This window comes from Cinclus cinclus, chromosome 7 (genome assembly GCF_963662255.1).
Source record: "Cinclus cinclus chromosome 7, bCinCin1.1, whole genome shotgun sequence".
In the NCBI taxonomy this organism is placed as follows: domain Eukaryota; kingdom Metazoa; phylum Chordata; class Aves; order Passeriformes; family Cinclidae; genus Cinclus; species Cinclus cinclus.
In genome coordinates this window covers 20,480,304-20,491,069 of record NC_085052.1, presented here as the reverse complement: position 1 = coordinate 20,491,069, position 10,766 = coordinate 20,480,304, and the positions used below count along the sequence as shown (strand labels likewise).

General features: G+C 39.5%; 1 protein-coding gene across 2 annotated transcripts in view; it reads right to left on the bottom strand.

Moving 5' to 3' along the window:
• Nucleotides 1-370: 370 nt before the first annotated feature.
• Nucleotides 371-10,766, bottom strand: part of SEC24C (SEC24 homolog C, COPII coat complex component) — a 38,529-nt gene continuing 28,133 nt past the window's right edge. For both annotated transcript variants that reach the window (XM_062496075.1, XM_062496076.1), the window contains 11 exons: nt 9,672-9,765; nt 7,875-7,991; nt 7,227-7,397; nt 6,743-6,839; nt 6,329-6,474; nt 5,802-5,940; nt 4,870-4,988; nt 4,305-4,484; nt 3,470-3,661; nt 2,959-3,048; nt 371-2,522 (listed from right to left, as the gene is read on the bottom strand). In XM_062496075.1, the coding sequence (XP_062352059.1) occupies nt 2,382-2,522; nt 2,959-3,048; nt 3,470-3,661; nt 4,305-4,484; nt 4,870-4,988; nt 5,802-5,940; nt 6,329-6,474; nt 6,743-6,839; nt 7,227-7,397; nt 7,875-7,991; nt 9,672-9,765 (1,486 nt within the window). In that variant the 3' untranslated portion in view covers nt 371-2,381. The remainder of the gene's footprint in view (nt 2,523-2,958; nt 3,049-3,469; nt 3,662-4,304; nt 4,485-4,869; nt 4,989-5,801; nt 5,941-6,328; nt 6,475-6,742; nt 6,840-7,226; nt 7,398-7,874; nt 7,992-9,671; nt 9,766-10,766) is intronic.

Here is a 10,766-nt window from a genome sequence, read left to right as displayed (position 1 = left end):
ATGATCTTTTTAAAGACTACAGAAGTTATTAACTTGTCATTGTCAGAAGGCAAGGGCAGTATTTGCCTAAGTAGACCAAAAAAACCCCAGCCAACAGCTCAAGGTGTGTTAGTGAAAAAGGTAGTATCTTTGTGAAATGGAAGTTCAGACAGGTCAGAAAGTCAAAAACCAATTACCTAAATAAAGGAACACTGAGATTAAACAGTACCTTTTGTCTGCTGACTCTTGTTGAATTTCCTATCATTCAGTGCGAATAACAATACGACCAAAAAAAGAAAGACTGCACCTGGTTAGTAGAAGATTGGATTGTAAAGGATCAATGAGCTAGACTTCAGCCCTTCCCATTTCCCCCCTCCCTCAAAATACAGGGTTTGGAAAAATAAGCAGTGTTTATTTACTAACAATGACATAAAATACATCTTAATATATTTTTATTTCTTTACAAATTAAAAGATGCATTGGAAAAACAAGTGAAGAAAATGAAAGCTTCATTCATGATTTCATTTCCACCCCCACACCCCCCAATATTAATACTAGAAATTAGTATTTGTGGAAGTCTGTGGTTGCTGTGCATTATATTCCTGGAAAGTTCTTTTTTTCCCCTCTGATTAAAAATCCTCTAGATTTTTTGGTTGGAGGCAGTACGTGGAGTAAAAAGTCAGCCACATTCATACAAAACCGCTGAAAGTTCTGTCAACTACATCTTGAAAGAGTTTCTCCATTACAATTTTCATGTTCCCATTTCTGTGTAGTGATGGGAGGGAAGACAAACTAGCAGCATTAGAAGAAAAAATGGATTTATATACATGCTACAGGACATGGAACTAAAACCACAGCCAGATATTTTTCTGATCTTAACAAGGACTTTTCTATGAAATATCAAGCCCAGATAACATGTTCTCTAATCCATCCACATTCCTCCTTTCACTTTTAGTGCTACTGGTAGCTTAAACTCCTGGGTATTGGAAGAACACCTGTTAAGTGTTCAAGTTAAAATATACAAGCCCCCTTTCAAAAGTGAATAAGCAAAGCCCTTAGAATTCTGAATTTGATTACACTAGCTCCCTCTTCACAGGAGTCTTCTCATCCACCCTAGCACAATGGAGCAGCAGAGTAGCCAAAGTGGATGGATTAATCTGTCTGAGGTATTTTAGTTTAACAAACAGGCTTATAAAAGGTTTTGTGCAAGCTGATCAGTAGACAGAATGAGAAGGGTATAAACATCCAGTAATGAAACTCTGCTTATGGCCCAGGTGCTGTCAATAGCCAAATCAGGTACTTGCAATACCTATACAGTACAGTCTAAATCTTAAGGTTTTGTACCCCCTTCCTTGTATTCCAGGGTACAAAGCAATATCAAATTCACGTCAGTATAAATCAAATTCCTGCTTGTTTGCTATGATTCACAAAAATATGGTTGAAAATGGCCACTTCCTTATCATCCAGCTCCTACACAGTCCCCCATCACCTTGTTAAAAGTATTTTCTGCTTAAGGTTAAGATGCTTTTGTTCCCACCACCATCTGACAGACAGGTAAACTCTGCAGGAGAGGTCACAGTACATGGATTGAGTAGGACAATACAGAGCCTTACAACGAGAAGGAAAGGAGTCACCACACATGTCAACAGGAAGTACCATCTCTACCCCTACACTGTTCAGAAGCTGTTGATTTTTGCTCACTTAAGTATTGATTACTCCATTACAGTTCTGCACAGCAACTTATGGTACAGGGAAGATTGTGGAGAGGAGTTTGCCCTGCTGCCTCCTGGCTTACAACTCATTTCATCTTTCATGGCTTTCTGGTTCAGACAGCCACATGATACCTCTGTGCTCTGACAGATCATGTTTCTGTCTTCAGAGGAGAGAGAAAATGTTTGGCTGCTCCAGCTCCCATCACTTGACCTGCCTCTTATCCTCCCCACCTGTGCATCCTCTTCACACTTGGAGCATGCACACGCACCCACACAAATGCACAGCAGCTACCAGAAGTTTTGAAGAGTTATCGCTTTTTCACCCGATGTTGAATCATGTACAGTGAACTGAAAAAAACCCTACATTCATTACAACAGGATTAGCGAGCATGGGGTGGGGTGGGGTGGGGGGTGAACTCCTGCCAAGCACAGGAGACAATTTAGATGCAAATAAAAGACCTGGTATCAAAGGCCTTTTTTTTTTTTTTTTTTTTTTTTTAGCCCTCACCAGGAAAATATCTCATATGGGATTGGGAAAATTTGAAAGGATTTCTGCTTATGCAATGTGTATTAAAAATTATGGAATTGTACAGATTTCTATGTTGTCCTTTTTGAGGGCGCTGGGCCTTCTGATCAGGTCATTAGTGGAGACTGAAATGTCACTGCTGAGTTCTAGCACCACTCACTCCTCTAGCTCAGTAGCTGCCGAATCTCCTTGTGCATGTGACACAGGAAGTCCACATATGAAGCCCCCCCAGTCAGGCTTTTGTCCTCCACCAGAAAGTGCTTGAACAGCATTTCCAGCTTATCTTCTTGCTTCACAATTATCAACTACAAAAAACCAAACAAAACAAGAACAAAACCAACAGTGGGCAGCTATTAGAATTAGTCTTCATGGGGAAAATAGAGCAAAAAGCTAAACACTCAAAACACAGAAGATAGCCAGATTCACAGCATACATGACTTATGTGCTTTGACTTGTGTAACCCAGCTAGGTTAAGCCTCAATCCTTTCTAAACAGAAGGGAAATGCCATATATGTGATTCATATAGTACTGTATTGTAATAGGTATGGAAAAAATAAGTTTTAGTACTATGGTAGGCACAGAACTCCAAAACTAGTGAAATTTGTTTTCAGATTCTTGAAAACTTTGAATAACATTTATGAGATTGGGAAGAATAAGTTCAGGACTTCAGCATTAGCAGGCATCATCTGAGTCTACTGAGAGGGAATGGGATTTAAAGCTATACATGTGGGACATTTTTACCTTCATGTAGCGGGATCTCTGCCTTTGAAGCATATCAACAATAGATCGCACTTTCTTTGATAAGGGGTTTTCCAAGACTGGCAGGGTACTCTGGAATGAAAGATATCCAATCCCCATTAGCCTTGGGAAGTAGAGCAATGTTAAACAAAAGTTAGCAGTTTTGGCCTACTGTATAAGGCTAGAGAAGTATCTACCCCCATTAGCATACAATCTCTGACTTCAACTACTTAAAAGAGAATATAACATGAAATCAGAACTGAAGTTCAACTATTTATTCCATTTAAATATCAACTATTCTCTTCACTGTTAATGATATGACTTGCCAACTACCTAGGCAAAAAGCATGCCTGACATGCCCAGACTATCAACATTTCCGCTAGTTTCACACATCTGTGCTTCTCTCATTTCTATTATGAAAAACAAAATGCTATTTTTTCTACTGGCTTTCTCACTGTTTTAAATTTTGGGTGACTATCACAAACTCTAGCTCCCAGACTGCCATCCAGCTCACCAAGGCATTGCTAATTTGACTGAAGGATGACACTCCAAAGAGGTTCTGGATCAGGCCTTGCTGCACGCTGACTCCCACCCACACAAAGATATTCAGCCCATTCTCCAGCAGGTAGATGTCACCCTTGGAAAGACGCTCCTCGGAGTTCCGGATGGCTGCTGGCAAGGAATCACTGTCAACATCTGCTTTGGTCTGTTTTACAGGGAAATAAAAATCAAAGTAAAATAAAGGTTATAAAACAAGAACATCTTATGAAGTCCTGAAAATTTCTGCCATGAAGACCCCAATGATTTTCTCATTTCTAGGACTCGCAAGACTGTAATAATTGTGACTGAAAATAGCATCTTCCTTAGTTCTCTTACTGAAAGTGACACACAAGTTCAGAGATTCTTGCTCAGCAAAACAGAACATAAAGCTTCTGTGAAAAGACCCAAGTTCAAATATCACCTCCTGGAGTAGAAATATAATTAGTTTTTAGTATTATTCCAGCAACTACAGTAATGAGAAGTCAGAACAGTAAGTGGAATTACCTTGCAAAGCTGAAAATTACAAGGAGTTGTAAGCTTTAGGACTTTTGAAAAAGACTATGAAAGGGTCAAGAGTGTCTTCTTTGCCACTAGTCATACGCTTACAGCTCAGCAAAAAAAGTGTCACCTAAGAAATTCACAAGATGCAGTAATGCTGAGCAAAATTTAGTGAAATAGCCCAACAGATGGCAGATCCCCAAATACTTCTCAAATCACTTTCCCTTGCTAAAATATAAATGCCAGTCCTTAAGATGAGTCAATGAAACAACAGCAAGCCTGAAGTGCTAAGAAGACCTTGAAGTACTCACCAGGGGCAAAAGCCTGGGATAAAAGAAAACATTTGTTTCAGCCACATCCATGGATGTCACTAACTGACGGATATAGGCACGGTCATCCGTTGTGACCTCTGGGCCAGGCTGAAGTACGTCACTCTTCAACACACAGTTCAAGTACACAGGAAGCAGCTTCATGCATTCGGGGAGGATGAGCTGAAAGTCACAAGCAGATAGAAGCTGGTCAGATGTCTTGCTGAATAAGCTTATGTTTGACAAAACGAGGCTTGCATGAACCAACAAAGTGTGGTACAGCTGCAAGGAGTGAAAGCTGATAGTCTACTTATATAATGGACTGCAGAAGGAACATAAAACCTTTCCCTGAAGCAGGCAGTGCTCCCTGGGCTCCAGACAGATGTCCAAGAAGCCATTCTCAACTACAGTTTTACTCATAGTAGTGTATCTACTTTCCTGAGTCTCCTCTTTGCAAATTTCTGCTGAGGAAAGGAATTGACTGTTTTTGAGCAGGCTAAGTGAGAAGAAGCTGTAATCACTTTTAAATTTTCAAGCCTGGAATTCAGGTGAAGGCACTGGAGTTTACCTGGCCAGCAGAAGAGGGACTAGCACAGTTCTTTCGATAGCAGGCTAGGATCTGGGCACACTGGTTGATCAGTGCATCTCGTACAGTCTTCACTGGACTACTGAGGACTCCACGATATGCTGCGAAGAGAGAGGAAAGAGATGGACTGCTGTCAAGTGATTGCTCAGGAACAGCAAAACCCCAACACTACTCCCACAAAGGAAATCTAAACAACTATTGTTTATGGAAGCCTTTATTCTTCCTGCTTCAAACTTGTAGGAAAATGACGATATATTCCTACTGATAATCTGAAGGAGATCATTTGCTCCATTTTATTACATAATCTTGAACTCTCTATCTCCTACGTACTTAAAATATACTTAACCTAATTGAAAGTACAGGGTTCTGTAAAAACTCCTTTTACAGACTGGCCATCTTCCATTAATGGCCTGAAAATGGACAGTTTCTTTCATTTTAATGGCAATAAACATACACAACTCTCAATCTCTGTTTCATTTCTAGCCTTTTACTGCAAGCCAGAAAGGATAAATAGGGTACAGTGCATAGGTGTATGACATTTAACCCATACCTACAAACAAGGGCCACCATTTCCTACTGCAAGAGCAAAATTCTGCAACAGTTAATGAATGAACTAAAACAGCCCAAAAACAAATACGAGGATGAATTCAGACAGGTGGCAATACAAACTGTTATTAAAAACATTTAGCAAAGAATTTGTGTGAAGAATAAGCCTACACCCTCCATCTGTACCACTTGTCCTAAGCAGCAATACAAACATCACAACTTTATCCTCTTTCCCACAACTGACTGAAGTACCAGAACTGACACCCGACATTTGAAGCAGGAAGAATAAACAGGTATCATTGGGTGACAAAACAGGCATTTTAGCAGCAGTCAGAGGCTGCAATTCTCATTTCTATATTAACCCTTACCATACTTAGCCAAGTAGTTGATGAGGGTGTCAGTCTCACAGTTCCGATAGAGGTCAGCAAGCTGTGTGCAGCAGTTTAAGGAGAGGTTGTGAATGCGGAGTCGCCGCTGTCCTGCACAACTTGTATACAGCAGAGCACACTGCAGGAGACAAAAATGCCAGGAGACAGAGAAATGAGGTCCTGCTACAATAACAAGGGCAGGGTTAGAACATACTTCATTAAAAACTAACACTCAGATGCATGAACAAATAAGGTAACTATGTAAAAAACTTGGACAATAAACTAAAAGTACATGCTAAGAATCAGAGTCACCGAAAGGTAACAAGGAGCAATTTCAGCAGTTGTATTAAGGGACCTGGTTTTAGAAAACAGAACTGTAGTTTGGAGTAGTCTAGGTCACCCTCAGAACAAGTATGCTGGAAGGGTAGGGTAACGTACAGAAAGAAAGAGCAAACAATTCCTTGAGGAAGTGTCTAATAATTCAGTTCAATTGTCAACTCACTTCTATAAAAAGCCTCCCCCCATACCTGAAGCAGTGCACCACTGTCTTCACTCAATTTATCATCATGCTTGAATTCCACTGTAATTGTTTTATCACAGTCCAGACCTGCCATCTCTACATCAGTTGTGTTGCTCATATAGAAAGCTCCAAAAAAGTCAGTTGCTCTAATACCTAAAAGAGGGAAAAACCCAACATGAACCACTATTTTCAACAGAATACCAAGACAGCCATCCTTTTGATCCTGACACCAAGTTATCCTGGCAGATTTCAGCATGGATCTCTGCAGTCTCAACAAAAGTCCTACAATTCAAAAGCTTTAGCAGAGCTTTTGGGATAGCCTAGTCACCATGTGCTTTAAATCACAGGAAAATTTTTTTTCTTCCCATGAGACACACTTGAAGTGGTCAATTTATTAAGATTCCTCCATGCTAACACCCACCTGTGCTTGTGCGCACTCTCATTACAGCATCAAATCCCACTTCTTTCTGGACATCCCTTCTCAAGTCATTCAGGAATCTGTACTGGTCTGTCTCCAGCTAGAAGGCAAGCAGTAATTGAATTTTCACACTTCCATAAATCAGACTGGCTTCATAAACCATAAAGTAATTTAAAACCAGATACTACCTCCTGCAGTCTTACTTTAGAAGTCAGCCATGATATCAGACTCAGTGGCCTGCTAATAAAATATTGTGCTAAGAGGTAACAGCCTAGCTCTTCCTATTGAGTTTTGTTACTAACAGAGATGTTAGTATAAAGACACAAAGCTACCAAATAATTTTGCTGATTATCTGGAAATTTAAGTAGCCATTTACTACCAAAGAAGTACTTCTTCATTATGGTTCTCACTATGAAAAAAAGAACTCTCAGCTGAACAATTACTCTTACTTGGATCAAATACCAGCCTGAGTCAATGTCACTCCTACCTGGAAATATGCATACTTATAAATGGAGCCTCCTGTCTGGTAAGGTACCACACCCAGAGTCGCCACATCCAAATACTGGTTTGGAAACAGGAATAGATCCACACAGCAGCCCTGGGCCACACAGTCCTTGGCCAAATTGTTGTAAAAGCTCGTCTGTGGTTGAAATAAAGTCTAAGAAAGGAAATCAGACATGACATCAGAAGTTTGTGGAGGAAAAGGAAAGTGAGATCCAGTTTATAATCCCAGTCAATACTCTTTTATACTTTAAGTCTTTCTTCAGGGGAAGTAGAAACATCTAAGTTCTCCCTGACTCTGCCTTTGAAGAGCTGTTAATTATTACAGAAATTACGACAAATTTTTATTTAATTGTAAATTCAGCACATTCACTTGAACCCAGATTTGGTATTTTACACTGTGTAACAATCTAGAGCTAACTCTTCTTGTTCTCAGACTAGAGCTGTCCTTATGATGTCAAGTCTCCATAGCCCTGCTTGGGAACAGAAGACAGAAGTGGAATGTTGAAAGATATTAGCTGGGACAGTTACAGTATGTGCTATCCTTGTAATTTTTAAGTGCCGTTTCAGTTACTTTATTCCATAAAGAGCAAAATATACACCCTTATGTAAGGATTATGCAAACCATTATTACCTTCTCCTTATCTGTGTTGATCAGTTTCCTATCATCCCTGTTCTTTAACTTCCCTGGAGCCTCTGCAATGGGCAGAGAGGTGTGGAAAATGAAGAGCTTGCCAGCACACTCAGCTGCCTGCAGGAAAGCGAGTGCAATAACAGAGGTTAGAAATATTTACACAAATTGCAAGGGAAGCTGTGATTCAAGAACAAACACTAAGCAACCTCACCACTCTTTTGAAGTCAGGGTGACTCTACCATACACACAGGCCCACTGTGACTTGGTTACATGACTGGTGTCCAAGAGAGGGAGCACAAAATACCAGTCAGTTACAGAAGAGCAAGTTTGAGTTCTTCTGGATTTGTGCTCTTTCCACAGCAGGGAGAAAAGAACTTTCTCCAAGGAGACAGAAGAGTAGGGAGGACCCAGATACAAAAGGTTTTGTGCAAACATGTTGCAGTACCTTCTTCCCTGGTTTGCAACTAATTAATTTGGGGAAAAAAGCCACAGAAATGGAAAAGAATTTTGTAATGTGAGCTTCAACAGATCAATAATTTTAAATCAACATCCCATGCCAACACTAGCTAATGTTTAATAGGTTATTTTCTCTGACACATGCAGTATGTAAAAAGTCAATTAGCAATTTTTACTGTATCTTGATTGAACAATTGTAACAAAAACTGAGTTTAAGAGAGACTTTTAAGGATCATTCCCCTTGTACTCAGCACTGGTCAAGCTACACCTTGACTTTTTGAGCCCTTCACTACAAGGACACTGAGAAACTGTAGCATGTTCAGAGAAGGGTTAAGGATCTGGAGCACAATTCTTGCTTGAGGAGTGAGAGAACTCAGGTTGTCCAGCCTGGAGAAAAAGGAGGCTCAGGGGAGATCTTGCTTTCTACAAATACATGAAAAAGGCTGTAGTCAGCCCCTTCCCCTATTTAATATGGGATAGGAAAAGAGAAAATGCCTTCAAGTTGCAGCAGCAGAGTTTTAGATTAGATATTGGGAAAAACTTCTTCATGGAAAGGGTTGCTAAGCACTAGAACAGGTTGCCCAGGGAAGTGGTGGAGTTACCATCCCTGGAGGTATTTAAAAATGTGCAGAAGTGTCAGTTAGGAGCATGGCTTAGTGGAGGACTTGGCAGTACCAGATTAAAGGTTGGGCTTATCGTAAAAATCTTATCCAACTAAAATGATTCTCTGACTGATGTGACAAATAGAGTTGTGTCAACAGTTTGGGGCGAAGCCATACAAGCAATCAATTTGATCAGTAGATACAGGTCAGAGTTAAACCATGCATGTAATTATATCTGGATGAAGTACTAGAATGGAAGAACCTTAGGAAAAGTTTACTTGGTTAGCACTTTGTTGCAGGCAACTTCAGCTGATGATATTCTCTCCTTTTATTTAAGATTCTACCAGAGTAAAGGATTAAAAAGAAACTGAATTACACAACACCTCCATGAGACTTAACAGACTTCAGCACCTGTTTTTTTAATGCTGGAGGGTCTCTTTTTCCCTTGTAGGTTCTGTAAACTGTTTAAAGCAAAACCCAGACAGACAACTGAGAGTAAGCCATGTTCTTGCACTTTGAAAAACATTATTAAAAAAAGAACTGGGTAAAGAACATACAGATAGCTGCATAAAACAGACAGTTCATGCACTTCAAGAATGAGCCAAGTACTCCCTACACGTAGTGCATCTACTACAAGTAGCTTACAAAACCTTTAGAATTGTCTTATTAGTGTGTGTTAGAATACGAATTTCAGAGTATTTGGCTGAAAACAATCTGTCATAAAAATGCATTTACTAACCTTCAGTGCCTCCAGCCCTGCTTGAATCACAGGTGCAAAAACAGTTTCTGTTTCTCTTGTGTCTGCAAACATTTCTGGAATCTGATCCAGCAAACTAGCAAAGAACAAGAAAAAAAAGGATTAATTCAAGATCTCACTTAATAAGAAAAGCCACACAGTTGCAGCTGATGATTTGGAAGAGCGATGTTTAAAGAGAAGTCCCTAACATGTCTATTTGCATGTCTTATTTGCATAACTTTTACATGATTTGGCATCTCCTCTGTGAAAAAATGCTGTATTGTTCTTCATTGGCTTCTTTCATCCATATCCTCAGTGCCTTCTATAGCCTCCACTGATTCCTATTCCACAGCTCTTCTGTATTTCTTCTCTTTTAATGTATCCAATATACATAGGCAAGTAAATGTTTTGGAAATACTAGTGATATTTGGCTCTGTTAGCCAAGCATCTTGTGCACTACTCAAAGATTAATAGGTTTAATCAACAGTTTTGTATTTAGGCTGGTTTAATGCATTGAAAAGCAGGCTAGAAATTTTCTCCAAAAATATGGAATTCCAGTTCTATTTCATAAATTATAATTAGCTACACACCACAGATTAATTACAGTTCAAGTACCATGGTAAATAGTTTGCCAAAACTTTCTTAACTTCTTTCTCTCCTTTCAGATTTTATCTTCTTTATCCCACTTACTCTGTTTTCTCCACAGAACCAAAACTGGACACCCCTGTTGTCTCAGCTTGCAGTTATTTAAGCAGTTGACTTAAAGACATGGATTAAGTATTCTTACAGCTTTCACTCTACATCATTCTAGTTGTGTGGCTTTATTTTAGGTGGGTTTTTTTTGGGGCTTGGATTTTGTTTGTTTGTCTTTTCTTCCTAAAACTGCCCTTCTGCACTAATTCCCCTCAATGACACTTTCTGTCATGCTGGCTATGAGCCAAATAATCCCTTAGCCCTTCAGTTTCCCCATTCTACTGTGCCAGCTTAATCTCAAAGAGTATAGTAAGTTAAAATACATAGAGTGACTTAACATGATAATTAAGCTCATAACATGTGAATCTACCAAACAAGTATTTTACTACACACATTGTAAATCAA